The sequence below is a fragment of the Dysidea avara genome, chromosome 12, assembly GCF_963678975.1.
Source record: "Dysidea avara chromosome 12, odDysAvar1.4, whole genome shotgun sequence".
Taxonomy (NCBI): Eukaryota; Metazoa; Porifera; class Demospongiae; order Dictyoceratida; family Dysideidae; genus Dysidea; species Dysidea avara.
In genome coordinates this window covers 19,514,076-19,533,126 of record NC_089283.1, presented here as the reverse complement: position 1 = coordinate 19,533,126, position 19,051 = coordinate 19,514,076, and the positions used below count along the sequence as shown (strand labels likewise).

Sequence of the window (19,051 nt, the reverse complement as noted above, 5' to 3'; positions counted from 1 at the left end):
AGGAGCTGGCAAGGGGAGGGGCACAAACAGACTAAGTTGTAGGTGGTTGGGGAGAGCCAGATTCTTGTTAGTTGCTCAATTTTTGAAGCAGCAAATAATCACCTCTTATAGTAGTGTTTCACTGTTGATTTTTGCCATTTTTGCCATTTTGGCCTTTTGCAGATGCATATGGTTGTGAAATTTTAAAAGCTGTTTTAAAAGCTCTGAATGTCAATTATTTTTAGAGACGCGTAGTACGCACAAAGGTACTGGGTGACTATTTCACAGCTGGTTTGACTTTGGTTTCAGGTGAATTTGTAATAAATGCTGCATATTTAGTTTATAAACTGATCTTGGTCTGACATAAAGTTTAGTATTTTAATCACTGGCTCCTCCACAAGGTGAGGGGGGGGGGGGGGAATTTGGGGCATCCTGGATCCGCCATTGCCCTAAATTGGCATGCTAGTGCGTTTTCACACACTAATGTAGTCATTACTCCGAATAGTTAATTTGACCATGGATACTACATGAATCTTACCACTAGAGCCTTGTGAGAAGGCTTGGTATATCTTCTAATGTCTGGTTAGTTACGTACCTATGTCCCTGCTCAGCTTAGCCCCCTTTTAAAAAACCTAGATCCGCCCTGCCAATTGATGTTCAAATGATGAGGTGGCAGGATTACAAGATTCATCTTGCGTCTTTCTTTATTTAAATATTCATCAACAAATTCTGCATGATTTGATAATGGTGCACATAGGGTAAGGTCTGAATTGCAGTGTTTAAGGATGAAATAGTTGTATTTATTTCATTTTGCAACTGGTCATTATGATCACACAGACCCTTTATCTTATCTGAAAGGACTGAAATAGAATTGCAAAGGTTGTGGTGTTCTGAGCGCCACGAGGTTTGCATGTTTTGCACACTATCAGAAGAATCTAACATTTCATCAACATTAATTTTGATTCAGTATTGAGAGCTAAGGTCATCGAGCTTTTTTAACATTTCAGAAACAATGCAGTGTAGCTAAATTTACCTGTTCTACTTGAAGGGATTGTAAGGATGGCAAGTCAACACACTGCTCTAAATCATTGTAAAAGTTGTGTATGAGCTGTTTAATGCAGCTGTTACAAAGATTTTCTTCACAATATATTGTGTACTTAATTTTTTTTACCAAATACGCTAGTAGTTGACTAGCTATTGTGTTCATAAACAATCTCGTACAATCTTAAAATCAAATATACAGTTTTGTTCTTCAAATCTGTCTTTTATTTCTTAGGCTCAAGAATATCTCCTAGATGCATAGCTAAGGCCACCATTACACCAGTTGGATTCCAGGATGCTCCAGTTGGGTACAGAGATGCACCAGTGATGTATACATTCTCCACTCCTTTGGGACGATAGTCTAGACAAACTGGTGCCTCTTTATCATCATCTCCTCCCATCCACATTGTGGATGCTTCATGGACAGTGGCTGGTCCACGTATCATTTCTGCAGTTGGCCTGGTCTTCTTCCAGCTGCCAGAACTCCCTTCACGGTGCCAGTACTCTACATAGTTTTCTCCAGATGCTATCTCCTGTTCAATCACTTGGAATGTAGCATCGTCCATAGCATCCCATAATTCCTCATCAGTTTTGTTTGTAACACTCTGTAAAGTGGCATTAGTAGTGACATCATTACCATCATTCAGTCGGTACCAGTTCTCTTTGTTGTGGTGATCCAGCTGTCCAAGTGTGGAACATGCAATAATTACGTGTTTGGTGGAAGCTGACAGTTGGTCTGCATTAGGAAAGACAAGATAAAACTGGAAAACATCTTTAGCATTTTTGACAGGATCTGTGTCACTTATGGCTGCCATCTGGATATGGAACTGGTGGTTAGATTTCTTGCTCACTCCTGCCATATAAATTGCAGCCATTTCTAAGTCACCAAGTTCTGATTTGTGATCAAGGATGCTTCGTGGTAGTCGAGCGGTAACATTGGTGATGAAGTGACATGTGTAACGTTTTCCAATGTTGACAAGTTGTGGAAACTGGCTCTTTGGGAATGAGTTAAGCATCAGTGTTGTAGGAGGTAGTGTGCCCATTGCTAGGACCAGTTTAGCATTACCAAGCTTGAAGTTACCCTGACTGGTTTCCAGGACAGTTGCCTTTTTTCCATCTTGTTGAATTTTCTTTACGGTACAGTTGATGCGTATCTTTAATGGTGCCTTATCTGCAGAGCTCAGGATTATATCCAAGAGCTTATCTGGGACTGCATGTTTCTCAAAGTCTTGGTACCTATTAATCAATACATTTCCTTAGTACATTTGTCAAAGTATGTAACTTTCCTTACCTATGGCTCTTGCTTTTGACAGCCAGTGGTCCTGGAATCATTCTGGTAATGGTGTCAACATTATCTGAGACTTTGCTGAGTGCCAGCTGAAGTGCTTTTTGTAATTTCCCATACACAGGTTTTGCAGGGTGGCTTGTCACAAAGATTTCATCTGCAGAAACAACGTTCAGTAGCTCTCTGACTTCACCAAAGTATTTATGGACAGTATCAATAACTTCTGGAGGCCAGTGTTCCATCTCTTCATCAGTGGGTTCAGGAGTCCATCCATTCCAAAACAATGACCGGCCACCCAGAAAATTGTTCATTCCATGTTGCCATTTAATGTACTTTCCTTGGTGGGTCTTTTCTGAGATGCTCCAGGGAAAAGTCTCTGATGCTCCTCTCCATGTGCGTATATAGGCTGGAGGTAGATTTTGAAAATGGGTGGGGTGGAAATACTGGCCTTGTTCAAGCACAAGGAGTTTTGCCTTAGGATTGTTCTCTGCCACCTTAGTAATGAAGCCCAGTGCACAGTAAGAAGATCCAATGATGACATAGTCAAACTCTCCTGATTGGCAAATTCTTTCCCATTTATCATCATGGACAAAGAACATTTGCGTCATCACTTCTTGTGGTGTAGTGTTCTGCTTGCCGGGTACTGGGTACCCATACTTAGGTGCTGAAGAGTCCATCACATCTGTAAATTCAGACCAGAAAGTAAACAAATAATCTGAGCAGAATTTGTAATAGTTACTTCCAATGATGCATATACAGCAAGAGGATAATTAATTTGTTTCCTGGTTATTATGGCTAAATTTTCATGAGTTTTATATTTTTGTCCTATATCTACACTCATTAAAAGTAAACTCCTATTTACCTGGTAGGCAATATATTCTAAGCTGCTGCCTAAATTATCTACAACTATACTAAATTGTATATGACGTGATCTGCAAGAATCCCATGGTTAATATATTCACGCAAGCCTTATACGTACAGTAGAATGCAATGGGTGGAGTATTTACGAAGTTACAAAAAAAAACACGAAAAAAACGGAAAAAAAAGAGTAAATTCTAAGTGCTTCTTTCACAGTGAAGGAAGGTGATAAAGGCATAAACCTTGGTAACATCGTGATCCCCAAAGCAAGAAGAGTTCCAAAATCTTTGTTTCGTGTCAGTACTCCCAAGGAGACGGAAGATATGAACGTTAGTCTGCCTTGCGTTGGACGAACGGTTCACGATGGGTTGTTTTTTTTTCGCACGTAGAAAATTGCCTTTGCCCTGGTCATAGGAAAGGCCTGGAAGACAAAACTTACCCAGCAATGGATTCGCCTATTCATGGAGAACAGTATGGTGTAAGTTGCATCTTGGTAGAAGAGTGCGTTTGTAAGTTATGATCGTTTAATTAAGCGCCTGTAGTTGTTGCCACTTTGTACTTAGTAAGTTCTTGGCTTATAGAGCTGAAACTTCGGTTGACCATCGATCTATTTGGCTATCTAGATAAAGAAAACGTAATAAAATGGAATTTGACAAATGCGCTAACATAGCTAATAGGGGGTTCTTGCCTCGGTTCTTGCAGATCCATGCGATTTTTTTTGTACGAGGTCGTTTTCCCTAACCTGACTTTAATAGTCACGCGTAGCCAGACCCTTTCTTTCTTTTGTGTGTGGGGCGGGGAAAGAAAAGGGTCTGGTGAACATAGTATAGCATCGTCGTTGGCCTATCCCGAGATTGTGGGGATTCTACGCAGCCTCCGGATTGCTTGTGGATGCGAATGACGTTTTGCTATTCGTTGCGTCATTTGCGTCCTGTTGCCATAGATATAATGCGTGATCTGCTGATCTTTGCATCATTTGCGTTCTATTACCATAGCTACTGCATTTATATCTATGGCAACAGGACGCAAATGATGTAATGGTTAGCAAAACACGTCATTCGCACCCACAAACAATCCGGAAGCTGCGCAGTAGAATCCCCACAATCTATTCACCAGACCCTTTTCTTTCCCCAACCCCACACAAAAGAAAGAAAAGGGTCTGCATAGCTACGCGAGACTAAACCTGACTAGTAGACGCGTGCCCTAACCTGTAGACCCGTGCCCTAACCTAAAGTACAAAACACGAGGCAAACTACTGGTCGTTTGCACACACACAAACCTCGTACAAAAAATTAGCCAGATTCGAATCATGCGATCACATAATTATACAGTTGACTAACCTACGGCTGACTAGAAGAAACAACTGGTTTAATCCAAGTTAAGTGTACACATCAATGCTACAAGTAGTGTATGTTTATATGGCTTGCATGTATTTGTAGTGCATGCAGTTTAAATAATATTACCCGCATTTTGGAACAAATTAAAATTTCCGTATTTCCGTAATTGTATGCTCATGCGACCTGCAGGTGGAAGATCGAGTGGAAAACACTTCGACCGTCAAAGCAGGGCCGCCGATAGGGGGGAGGGCAACTGGAAATTTGCCCTGGGTCCCACTTTGTAAGGGGCCCCAAGGGGGCCTCATACAGTATAGCTGCCCCATAGCTACTTATCCACACATATAGCTGGCAATAAAACGATGATGGTTCTCTCTCTCACAACACTGTAAATCTTCCCTGTAGTGTAGACTCGAAGATACATAAGAAGCCTCAGTATAAAAGATACCATCCAAGCTCAATGAGATCCATAGCAATCCAGTGCAGCAGTGGCATAAGGCGCCTATACAGTGTGACTTCTACATAAGATCGAGATACTCTAATAGAACAGTCAACCTATTATAGCAATCAGGCAAATATTCAGTTATAGTAACTGTTAACAATCAGTCTGGCATAGGGTACAAAAATTTCCTAGGTGGTATGTATTTGGCAGAAAGCTTGCTGTAAAATTCAAACTTGAGATGCCCTAATACAGCAATCACCCTAATGCAACAATCCAATAAATTATAATTATACTGTGATAAATTATTAAAATCACTTTCATATTTAATCCCAGAGAGTCTAATTTTCAAAAATTTCCTGGGGGAATTTCCCCAGACCCCCTGGCTTAGCATGTTTCATATGCTAAAACTGTCATAAGCTTATCAGTTAGTAGCTAGTTTGCTTATTTTAGTTGTAGTCAACTAGTTAGCTATGCTTGTTCTTGCAATGTCCTTTTGTCTGTTTTTCTTTATTGAAAATTATGGGTTATAGGGCCCCACATTTGCCCTGGGCCCCCTAAATCCTTTCAACGGCCCTGCGTCAAAGCTATCTACCCCCACCAAACCATGCACGCTTACTTGACTGACATATTTAAAAAGAAGAGGACTGAGCAGCCATTTACTGACTCGGGACTAGATCAAAATATCCTGGAAATTTCACTGATAAACTGTAGCGTGGAGCACTCTCAGCTTGTTCAGGTTCGCAACACTATAGTACAGTAGTAATTGTGATGAACAAACTGTCTGAAGGAGCCAAAAATAATACATAGCTGATTTCCCAGTATAGTCATGGCTAGTCAAGGTGTCACGCTGTACGCGAAGATATGAAATGTCTAATGAAATGTAGTGATGGCGTTACTGCTGCCATGTTAACAATCATTGCATTAAAAACTTTACAACTGGCACACTGCAATCAACTCCTTTGTTGCTTTATTATTATATATTTGATTAGCAGAGCCCACCTGGGGTATGAAGCTAATTTTTACAAGTACAATTTCAAATATGAATTATAGTATCTGTTCAGTAAAGTTTTGAAACTATCTAATTGATCGGCATGAACAATATCTCAAGGCAATCGGTTCCATTCAGGAATGGTGCATGGAAAAAAGGAGTACTTAAAACAATCTATGGTAAGCTGGTAATGGAGGAACTTCATGTCATTTCTTGATCTGGTGGTAGTGATTGGTGATGGAGTTGGTAGATAATTTGTTGGAATTTGTAAGATATTATTGATTATTTTATAAAGTAAAATTAGACGAGTGCTCTCTCTTTGAAGTTGTAAGGTTGGCCACTTAAGTGATGACAACAATGAACTAATACTATCTCTAACATTTCTTCTCCAAGGTTGGTTCAATACAAAGCGAGCTGCTCTATGCTGAATCATTTCAAGTTTATTAATTTGATTTTGGTGGTAAGGATCCCAAATAGATGAAGCATAATCTAGTACTGGTAACACAAACTGTTTGTAGCTTAATTCTTTCAATGCTTTTGAGTAAGTGTGCAAGTTATGATTCAAACTCCAATTAATTTCATTGCTTTGCCACATACATATATCAACATGCGGTTTCCAAGAAAGTTTATAGTCAATGATATCTCCAAGAAAGGAATGTTGTTCAATGATTTTAAGAACTTGACCTGACATTGAGTATAAGAATTCACTTTTGTGCTGTTGTTTGGACAGTTGCATGATACAGCATTTATTGATGTTAAATTTCATTTTCCACTTGTCAGCCCAGACAGAAAGCCTTTGTAGATCTTCCTGGAGTATTTGGTGGTCGACGGCAGTCAATATTGGGTGATACATCAACCAATCATCTTCGAATAATCTAACTGTGCTCTGAATGTTTGTGACCAGATCATTTATATAAATTAGAAACAAGGTGGGCCCAAGAACTGAGCCCTGATGTAACTTTGCATGGGGTAGAATATGAGCCTTCGACTACAACTTGCTGTGTTCTATTGACAGAAATGAATTTATCCATTGCAGTGGCTTCCCTCTTATTCCATAGAATTCTAGCTTTTGTACAAGCCTTGAATGTGCAACCTTATCAAAGGCTTTAGAGAAATCTAAAATGCCAATGTAAACCTGGGTTCTATTGTTCATGAACTGGGAGAAGTCAGGTATGGTGAGAAGTAACTGCGATTCACATGAGTGTTTTGTTCTGAATCCAAACTGGTTGGGACATGATATTTGGTGAGTTTCCAAGTGCTTCATTATCTGACTAACTAGAATATGCTCAAATGTTTTACACAAGATAGAAGTCAAAGAAACAGGTCAGCAATTTCATGGATCAGATCTCTTATCTTTCTTGAATACTGGTGTAAGACTGTAACATAAGCAGATTTCCATTCTGTTGGCAGTACACTAGTGTCTAAAGACTGTTTGAAAAGATGAGTGGTCATTGGAGTCAATTCCTGTGCCAACTCATGCAGAATCTTGGCTGGAATGTTGTCAGGCCCACAAGCCTTGTGAGGATCTATTTGAGAAAGTAAGATAAGAACACCATGTTCCATAATACTGATTTCAGGTAGAGGTGGATAAGTTGATTCTGGTAGTACTGGTAGTGAACTTAAGTCTTCAGTTGTGAACACTGTACTGGTTCCTTAAATAGAATCTTGCTGTAGCTACGTAGCTGGTATTTCAATATTTTAGCTGTGCCATGTGATCATGAAACCTCCTAAGTTTATTAAGCTATACAGATATTGTTAATCATTGCACTGAAAAGTCTGCAATCAACTCCTTTTTTGCAATACAACTGCAATTAACTCCTTCCTTGTTTCCGTTAAGTAAAAGCTTGCTGTTCCTGGTATAACATAGCAGAAGTCTCCTGGTATGTTTAGGTCATGGGTGGACCCAGGGCCGCCCACAGGGAGGGGGGCAACTGGGGAATTTTGCCTCGGGTCCCAGCCTGAAAGGGGCCCCAGGAGGCCCCATGAAGGGCCCCCAGGAGGCCCCATGAAGGGCCCCTTGAAGGGCCCCTTGAATACCTGTTTAAAAGATCGATATACTCTAATAGAGCAGTCAGATCTAAATACTCTAATAGAGCAGTCACAGTATTCTTCAGAGGAGCAGTGTAGCAAGCTTATAAAATAAGGAGATATGGTTGGTGATGGGTAGCTATTGTCATTGTTAGCATGTAATGACTTTTTTTTTTTGTCTTCTGAATCAACTTACAGCTTGGGTGAAGTTGTGATTCAGAATGGAAACCTCCTTGCCCCTGGGGCCCCACTTTAACTCTTTGCCCTGGGCCCCTTAATTTCTCTGGGTGGCCCTGGGTGGACCACTTCCAAAACTGTGCAGCATTTGCAATATTCTAGTTGTGCTGGTATATGAGTTTATTAAGCCGGCTATACTGATATTGTTAAAGTAAGAGTCATTGCACTGAAAAACTCTGCAATCAACTCTTCTTTTTTGCAATACAACTGCAATGAACAACGTTAAACAGGCTGTAGGACTAGGAGTCCTACAGACCTTCAGCACTTGTGCTGTAAAATCTTAATAAATATAAAAAAAAATTAAAAACTCCTTTCTTGTTTCCGTTAAGTAAAAGCTTGTTGTTCCTGGTATTACATAATAGAAGTCTCCCGGTGTGTTTAGGCCACGGGTGGACCACTTCTGAAACTGTGCAGCATTGCAGTATTTTAGCTATGCTGGTATGTGAAATATTTCAGTTTATTGATACCGCATTGAAATAGTCGTTGCATTATGTTAGTACTTTATGTGTGTACCATCCTGTCCAGAGAAAATGGCATCGTATTATTGTAACCTTATCATAACCTGTTGTGTGCATAATATTGTAGTAACCTCACTGTATTGTTGTAACCATGTTACAGTTGAACATACAAGATTCATGGTATTACTGTAACCTTATTATGTTCATAAGGTTACAACAATACCTATGAACGTAATAAGGTTACATGAACGTAAACAATGTAATAAGGTTACAACAATGCCATGCATGTAATAAGGTTACAACAGCCATGAACATAATAAGGTTTCAATAATACCATGAATCTTGTACGTTCAACTGTAACATGGTTATAACAATATGTAAGGTTACTACAATGTTATGCACGTAACAGGTTATGATAAGGTTACAATAATACGATGCCATGTTCTTGACTCAAGCAAAGTGACATATTTTTTCAGTCAAATTATTACCAAAATCAATCTCAGAATGCTAAATTTGCAAAATGTTCTTCTGGTCCCCTGTAGATACATAGAGATAGAACATGCTCCACATGCTGAATTTACTTCACACACTGTACAGCTAGTTGTATCATCCAGTTGTCACTTTTCTACCCACCCATAATAAAATAATGCCCCTCTTAACACCCCCTTCTGAAACCCTAGATCCACCCCAGAAGGCTATGGAAATACTTGGATTAATCCCAGTATTTATTCTAGGGCTGTTATATAGGAGGATTTCCCCTCCTAAAATCTCAGACTCCCCTTAAAATTGTGAAAGACAACTACATGTGTACTTGGGTTAAACTTGTTTTTAAAGTGGCATGCAAAACTGCCAAAAATGCCCTCAGATTCAAGTTTAATACGTAAAATTTCCCAGGTTAAAAAATGCATACACAGCCTTAAAATGCTCTCAGAGTCAGTCTCAGGTAGTCTAATTATTGAAAATTTCCTAGGGTAGCTACACAGCTACACAACTATCAAAATTCTTACATAGTGATGGCTCAATATCAGTGAATCCACTCATCCCAGTTTCTTAGATTAAGCATGCACTCAACTTTAAAATTGTCCTTAAATGCAGTGAAGTGTAATTATTAAAATTTCTAAGCCAGTTTGCCTTCAAAATAGCATGCACAACTCGAGGCACAACCAGCAGAAAAATACCCTCAGATTTATTCTCAAAAGCTTACATGTAATCTAAAAAACAATCCCCTGCAGAAATTCTATAATTCTCATATAGCCTATGTTTAAATTTTTTCTTGGAAGATATTCGCCGGCAGATCTGATAATTGCTAGTGCCTTGCCAATACAATGCCTCACACAAATTGTTTAACATAAACAGTGTACAACTAATAGAAATAATTTTTTATGTGCATGAGCAGTACGCAAGCATCAAGCACTATACCAACCATTATACTGTAGCTAGGATCTGTGGTTTCACCCAATCACAAAAATCAATTAGCTAGTCTGGAAACTTTTGTATGGTTTTGAACTTGGACACGTGTAGCTATAGCTAGCTATCATATGCTCAGACTTTCACCCATGCAATCACCACCGAAATCCCTGATTCCCCCAAAAGGAAAAATCTGAATATATAAACACTGGGAGATCCTTTAGCTTTATATCATCTAACATGTTTACTTTCTTATACAAAATGTATGTTAGGCCGCATCTAGGGTATTGCATATTCTCTACTTAGTCAAGGACACATTGACCCCTTGAGAAAGTGCAGCAACATACTACTAAGCTTTTATCCAACATGTACCATCAGCCATATTATACTTGCTTATTGAAGTTAGACTTACACTCTCTGTATTGTAGGTGCCAAAGGGGCATTTAATTGAGACTTATAAGATTTAGAATATATATTAATTATGATGTGGATCCAACAATGTTTTCACCTTCAGCAGTACAGATACCACCAGAGGTCAACAATACAAACTCTTCAAGTTCTGATCTTGGTTCCTTGTCAGGTACAATTTCTATCAACAGAGTTGTTAACTTTTGGTACTCCTTACCTAGTGATGTAGTCTCCACACCTTCAGTAGCAGTTTTTAAGAAAAGACTAGTTGAGTTTTGGGCTCAATCTGCAGTTGGATATGGACAAGGGAGGATTTAGGGGGGTGCATGGGGGCCGAAGCACCCCCCTCCAAAATTTTACTAGTGCTAGCTAGAAAGTTAGTAGAAGGTACAGTACAGGTGCATAAAGCATGCATGGGCAATGAAAACATGGAAAGAGCTAGTGAGAAGAGAAGAACTAATCTCTTCTAGGGATCAACAAGAGGGATCCAAGGGGTAAAACTGTTTAAAAGCTGCTAAACATCGAAATACCCTAATAGAACAGTCAACTACTCTAATAGAACATCCACCATCAATTCTTTAAACCATAAAGAACAAAGCTAGACCCGTAACCTTCTTCTTTGAACTCAAACCATACTGCAGCATTTATGCTATGCCGTTTATATGAAAGTTAGTTACCACTACTAGAAAATAATGATTTCAAGTGGCTCACGATGCTTATTCAATAAGTCTCAGTCAATATATAATTACTAAGTTCAATCTCAGAAACCTAAATTTGCTCAAGTTTCCTGTGAGGGCATGCCCCCAGACCCTTTAGATAAAGCATGCTGTTCATGCTGAGTATGTTTCTCGCTACTAGTTGTATCAACCAGTTGCCGCATTATTCAGCCCCCACTATAGATGCTCCTAGCTTAGCACCCCCAATGGGAAATCCATACTCAAAGGCCTGTGGCCTAACCTAACAGTCTGGCACTGCTAAGGTAACAGCCCGTTCAACAATAATAACAACAACAACAACAAATAGAATGAGAAGCACTTAGTATTTCCATTATGCAACCAATTTGAAAATGTTTGCAGTGTGCTGTGTTTAGCAGCCACATAACTTTAATATCACTATATATTTATTATTTCTTTACAATTGGTTATTTGATTTTAATACTTTTAGTATACAGTGTATGTAGATGTACAGAAAATTGTTGCTGAATATCTATTGTTATGTATAATGTAACATCTGTAAAATGAAACTTTTGTAATGTATGCTTGTATTGTATACTTGAATAGGCATTGTTTATATAGTCTATAGAATTGGAAGTTATTTTTTCAGTTTAATATATATATTTTTTCTATTGTAGAGAAGTTTAAAGCTTTCATTGTTACATTGTTGTGTATGTACACATTAAAATGTAGCTCAGCACAATGTCAGTGATTTCCAGAGGGTCCATCACTTTATGGGTAAGATGTAAGATGAACCACACAGCTAGGCCAACCAACTAGTGTGTTTACTACAATGGAATTTAAAGCAGTGTTGCTGCTCATTGAGTCAATGAAGTAACAATTTCTATAGCCTTCAGTTGTTTTTATAAAGAGCACTTTTCTTCTATATTCATTTCGTTGCTCCAGATATCATAATTATTACCTAGCATCATATTTATTTAATGTTCCTGTCAAGAATTAACTTTACATAAACAACTTATTGATGTTAAACCACAGCAGTGACTTGAATAAGATTTGTCAAATGTTTTTGAAAATCATGCAGGCTATTGCCCTCTGTTTGTTTTATAAATGTTATGAAACACAGTTTCACATCCCCATGGTTGGAAGCCAATTAATAGATTAATTATAACAGAGTTTAAACAAAGTGAATGGTGTCTAGTAGCCTATGCAAGAGTGCATATGAGTAGCATAGTTGTTAATATTGTCTCCTGCACACATGTACCAAAAGAACCCATGGTAAGGGCAAACAAGAAGTGGCCCATGACCAGTGTGAAATTACTCTAATAAGACTTTCCCTTTCCAGCTCTGCCCCAATTGGCTGAAGAAAGGTGGGTGTGTTAAAATAAAGCCAATTGATACAAGAGGGTGGAGGTCTTGTTCAATCTTTGGAGGAGAATATGTACATGTATATAGGGTCTCATGCAGGAGACACTAGTACACCAACTTTCCATCTGAGTGCTAGCTCCAGGTGTGACAATGTAGGGTTCCTTAGGCCCAGCTGCCCAATAAATATCAATCCTTGTGGCTTCAAATTAAGAAACCCCACAATGGCAGCCTTACATGAATTTAGGGTAGAACTGTATATTATATATATATTATTTTAAAAGTCCTGGATGACAGCTGTGATCAGTCCATGAACAATAACTGAACTGAATCCTCCTACACACCTACCAATAGAGCCACCAATGATATAACAGCGGCCAAGCCTATGTGATAGCTGTGTGAGTAATGCATATTATATCAGAACCATTAGACCAAAAGTTATAGTTGTTTATAAATACATACTTGGTCTATGTCACAGCTCAAATTGTCTTACAGAAATCAACTACTGTATAATTATATATAATGCATCAAAAATAGGTTGAATCATCAATTTTATCAAAATTTTCACTGTTGTGCTAGCACTTATAAATTGTGTTTATATATTGCCACTAAATACCAATTATAAAAGGGGATGAGATGATGAATTTGCTAGATACTGGTTGTTTTAGATAAAAATAGGTATCTATATACTTGATAAACCCTAAGTATAAGAAAAAATTAGGAATTTTAAACTAGCTAAAGTAGGGATCAACTAGAATATAGTGCACCAATAAAAAGTAATGAAACAAGCTTGAGTTGGTATATTATGACAGCAAATTACTGTAACACAAAAAGAAGTGAATATCCATACTATGTATAGTAGGGATATTCACTTCTTTTTGTGTGGTATGCTTCTAATGACTACGTAAATGAAGGAATATGTATAGCCTATATGTACTGTATATATCCACACTAATATATATTATATATATATATACCACTTTAGCGTGGGCGTTCAAAGGCGCCGCTCGGTGTTTAACTCGCATATTGCCCGGGCAATATCTCATGGGAAAGCGGTTTGCCAATGACTTTGATACCCAGCCAGTTCAAAGAATCGATGCGCTTTGACTTGTTATATTGAGTGACATAGAGCTTTGTATTGTGGGACTCAGGTTTGTAGAGGCTGCTAAGCTTAGTACATAGGCTAAGATAGAGTAGTTGGTTGTTACTAAAGGATAATGAAGGCACAAAATAATTGTTTGGGCGATTGTGGATGCGTATTTCTACCCACCGCATATCAGCCTTTGAACAGACCATGGAACAGCAAAGCTACTACTGCTACGTTGAAATAGGTTAGTAACTTACAGTTCTAAGTACTTAACTTAATATAATAACTTACTTACTGTCCCAATAGCGAAGTTAGTTGGCTTAACTTAGTACAAAAATGATAACAATATAAACTCCATCCCACAATCGCAAGTTTTCTAACATTGCGTGTTGAAGCATAGTAACGTATTAATGACGTTTTAACGTACGGACAACGTTTTGATGGCTATTAGCCCACGCTATTAAAACCACAATCGATCTTCAGATGCTACTGTATAAAACAAATGGGATGAGTTCTCGTTAGTTCTTTCACCTATTAGGTGAGTACGCCCCAGTGATATATATCACTTGTACCATGGCTGCTTGGGATTTTGCTGACATATACACCCACAGCCCTCGGGCCTGCGGCCCTCGGGCTTTGGGTGTATATATCAGCAAAATCCCTCGCAGCCATGGTATAACTATTACATATACACCCTTGTGACATGAAAACTGCTGCAATTTGTGAACTAGTTATGGTTACTGCTATCTAATTTTTTAAGAAATAACACATGACACATTAACTTCAAGTTTTTTGAATATATATATTATTGATGGCTATCGTGTGCAGATGCAACACATTTTGTATATTGAAGGGATGATATTATTTTCATTGTACTGTTTTCGCATCTGTATAGAGACTTTCTCACTATTACATGGTACACATGATGTAAATGCTTCCACAGGATCATAGTTCAAGATCACATAACCATGACCACATGCTACTGAATAAATATTTTATGTTTCAGTTACTTTCATTTACTACTTGATGTTGTTGGTAAGCTGACAACATATAAAATTAGCTATGTCTTAAATTGAAAACTGCATATATACTTGATTTCTTATACATGGGAACTCAAATATGACTATGCTCAATATAATAATATGTTATATCTAGTTCTCTATTGTGCTGTAATATTTCCTTTAGCTATACCTTTTGTATATATTAACAACTAAATCAATGTATGTGTTGTACACTGTATAGTCTTACTCTTATCATATATGTATATAGTATGCAAAGCCATCATTATCAAATCAACACTACAATTTACTATCGAATAAAAGGTATCAATACTAATGTTGCAAACTCTGTAATTTATATGCCAAAAGTATTTCTGTCAATTCTGTGTATAATGATATCAATTTATTACTATAATATTGCTAAATACGTAATTATGTTGCAAGTGCAGTTCTTGTATGCTGGTCGGTGAACAGTGCTACACATGTATGCAAATTCAAACATTGATACTTATTCATCTTGTCCAATTAGAGGCTCTTGAAATTCCTTGTAGTTGTACTTAACTTCTGGTATTGCATTACATAATTCTAGACATTGTGGGGATGAGGTTGGTGGTGATTGTGCAAAGCTGAAATATTTCAAATTCAATTTCAGCCTTGCAAGTGGTGTGAAATGGATGTGCAGCATTAGTCTATACAATGTAAATGTCATGAATTGTGCCAAAGCTAAACCAACTAGTGTGTTTACTGAAACAGAATTTGAAGTAGTGTACATTGAAGTGACAAAGAAGATTTGAACATTGAAAAGAAGTAATATTTCTTGGCAACTTTTTGCTTTAGTTTTAAATGGAAATTTTGTTCCATATACACATTCCATTGCTCCAAGTATAATGATTCCTATCATCATATTAGTGTTTCTGTCAAGAGCTGATATGCCATAAAACACTGCCCTAGCTTAATAATAGTTGTATACCAGTCCAATAATAGAAGCTGTCCTTATATGGGCCTTGGTATGTATCAAGTATTGGTTTGAAATGGTTGATGAATTTAAATTTTGACAATGTCCTAGTAAGTATTAGAACTATGCCGAATGGAAGTAATATCAAGAATAGGACAAGACATGCAGCAAATAGAAAACTGAATTTCAGCCCAAATAGTCTAGTTTCTGTATCAACTGACCACACCAGTATAGTGGTTTCGTTATGAAGGCTAGTTATTGTAGAGTAAGAGAACAAAACACTGGATAAAGTACGTAATACCTTAGTATAGGACAATAGGAATAGTGTAGCAAGAACTGGTGGGGCTCTGTGTGCAGTGAGCCTCTGTATTCTAGTAGAGTATCAATGTGTTATGATGAGTAATGTAGCAATGAAGATGAGGTAAATGGGAATTATCAGTTAGAGCCACATTTTGGCATAGTAATCCATACCATTGTAAAAACATATCTCAAAACCCAAGTCAACGTTCAGCAATAAAATTAGTATGAAAACATATTTGGTTGCTCTATAGTTAGAGAAAAGCACTATTAATACTCACAATATTGGCATAGAAAATAAGTCCATTTATGTTCTATCGGCAACTGTAAAGTTAGAAATAAAAAGAAATATTATTACAGCAATACCTTCTAAGGTAAAAAGTAAGAGAAGAAATAGATAGTTATTAGTACTATGTTTACACTGAGAAGTACCAAACACAGCACTGAGACCTTCTTTACATCTTCCACACAACACACCAGTCCTATTAAACTGATACTGAGAATCAGGATCAGAGAGAGGTTAAGGTGTGAGGAGTGAGGTAGACAATAATCAAATGAACACTGTGAGGACACTTGATAGGCATGGAGGTGTTGTGTATTTGTGGTGCCTATGATCCAACTACTAGCTGGACATAAAATTGTTTGATTATCAGTGTTGCAACTGTACTTGTCCACTGAAATTACAATTGTTTTCAATTTTGGATCACACTGACACACTAGCAATGGTACATTTAATGCAAACCCTAATGGACAATGAGAAATTCTAATACGATATGCATCTATGAGTTGCCAATTGGACTTAATTTCGATTGATTGAGACAGTGATGATGTCATTATAGTTCCTTGTAGATATATTTCACTGTTATTTTCACTATGCAGTATGTTGTAGTCTACCTTGGTGCAAACATTTGGTTCTAGCAAAATTTTATCCTTGATGCTGTGACTTTTGCATGCTCTATTGGGGTAGTCATCGACTGGCATAATTATAGCAGACCTTGCTCCACCTGTCAAACTTAGTGTGAATGTTTGTCCAGGATAAATTAGTCCAAATTCATCAATCTTATAGTCGTAGTATTGGTCATCTATGCAATAACAGATAAGGTTCAGATTTTCTGGAAACACGAATGAATTGTTAACATACCATACAATCATTTTATTTATTTCATGAGGATCTGATTCCATAAATGCTGAACATCAATCCAATCACAATGTGAAATCGTAAACTTCATTCTAAAAATCACTTGACCATATCTATTGTCTTGCAGGATAATTAAGTACTTTTTTGATAAAAGAAACTTGTCTTGTATTACAGAACTATTTGGAAGATGGTTTTTAACATATTGAAATAAGCACCAAACATCACCTCCCTGATGATACAATTGAGAAAGACATTAAACCAAAAATTGTTGAAAATGTACTTGCTGTGATGTTGACTAAAGTATTTTCTTCAAGTACTATACATCTGATCGAGAGGCATTTATTCCCTTCACTGAATGAAAACTCATTGTAATTTGATAAGTGTACCTGACTATTGATACTGAATATTATCACATTACTTGTTATAATATTGGTGAAAATAACTGGCCCTTTCTGCAACAACTCAATGTTTTCCAAGAAAATCATACTATTATAACTCCTTAAAAAATTAAAAGATGTGTTTTGAATTTTGACAAGTATCCTGGGTTTCCAAAAGTAGAAAGTATTACTTGTTTGGTGGGTTCCCAACAAGTTCTTTGTTTCAATATTGTAAAAGGTGCAATTTAAGATAGAAAACATTGAGTAACGAGACATAAACATTGCACTGATTACTTCAATCTCAAAGAAATCAACGTCTCTGCCAATGATGTTTATAAAATTACTGTCACTTATTTGAATCATATTAGCAAGTTGGGTACCATAGCCTCGTTCACCACAGTTTTTTTACCCTGATCAAAATTATTGGTTTTGTTGGCATTACACCATATACCTTAATTTGATTTATGTTTATTACATTGGTACCTACACAAGTTGTGGTGGACATAAATACAGTTTTATTAAGGTTGAGTGTTATAAGAGACAAGGTAACCGTTATATTGTGTAAATGTTGATCTGTAAAGAGCATTACACTTTTGATATCAGTTTCTGTACATGCTACGTCCTGATAATTTGACATCATCATAATATTACCATCACCTGTAGTGTCATTGTAAAATAAATGTAATTGACAGGTTGTACATTGTTTAATTTGAATATCCCAAAGCATTAAATATCAACAAGCCACACAGCTGATTTTCTCATGTTAATACTGAGTGATGAATTGTAATACATAAATAGAAGCAAGGAAACCATCGTCATAATAATCACATCCATAATCTTCCATTACTAAATTTTTAATACTTACATTGTTTGCATAGGCAATGATGACTAAATTAGCTGAGGTAGAACAATGAAGTGTGGTATAGAGACCATTTTTGTTATTTCACTCCCAATTATGGAAAAGTTGGTGACATTATTTACAATAAATTTTCTATGCAGCTGGTATCTCCCTGGCAAGAATTGTATTTGATTATGAAATATTTTTCGGAATTATTCAAATAGTATTGCAGAGTATTGCAGCTATCATTAATAGGATAGTGATCATTAGGTATCACACAGTATATATACATTAGCAGTTGTGATGTGTACAAGTGATATCACCAATAGACAGTACTGTTGTATATCTTCCGATCTCTGTTGTGCACCAGTCAAAGGTAAAAATACATAGTACAAAACATTGATAGACTACTCTCCTTATAGGTGGCTTTTGGCTATGTGAGTATGTATGGCAGCTTCAGTAGCTGTGGGTTACCTGCTATGATACTAGTGCCCAACTAGGAAATCAATCACATATCGTGATCTGATTTTGGAAAACCTATCTTTGGGTACATGAACAAGTTTCAAAGTAACACCAGCATGACATGGCTACTCAGGCTACACTATCTGAGTTGCAATGGCCCGCATTGAACATTAGAAGACAAATTTCAAGGCTCTCTATCTTATACCAAGGACTACACAACTCAGTTTCACTAGAAATACCTACCTATATTACAGCCACTACCACCACACCCTTCACTAGATTTCAACATTATTTTCACTTCAATATACCTACTGCTAGAACTAATTTTTATCATAATAGTTACTTTCTAAAATCCTTTCGTGATTGGAACTTACTACCCATTTCTGCTATTGAAGCTG

The 19,051-nt window shown here is 37.2% G+C and overlaps 1 protein-coding gene across 1 annotated transcript; it reads right to left on the bottom strand.

Moving 5' to 3' along the window:
- Positions 1–1,123: 1,123 nt before the first annotated feature.
- Positions 1,124–4,522, bottom strand: LOC136240795 (uncharacterized). Its single transcript, XM_066031839.1, has 3 exons — positions 4,504–4,522; positions 2,312–2,987; positions 1,124–2,256 (listed from the first exon to the last, which is right to left on the bottom strand). Exons 2-3 carry the CDS (start codon positions 2,980–2,982, stop codon positions 1,245–1,247), a joined length of 1,683 nt encoding a protein of 560 aa, XP_065887911.1. The 5' UTR covers positions 2,983–2,987; positions 4,504–4,522; the 3' UTR covers positions 1,124–1,244.
- Between the last annotated feature and the right edge of the window lie 14,529 nt (positions 4,523–19,051).

What these genes read in the sequence shown, in the direction of transcription:
- LOC136240795 (XM_066031839.1), bottom strand. Translation starts at nt 2,982, where the DNA reads ATGGACTCTTCAGCACCTAAGTATGGGTACCCAGTACCCGGCAAGCAG. An exon ending in GTCAAAAGCAAGAGCCATAG is followed by an intron (nt 2,257 to 2,311) that starts GTAAGGAAAGTT and finishes ATTGATTAATAG; the next exon opens with GTACCAAGACTTTGAGAAAC.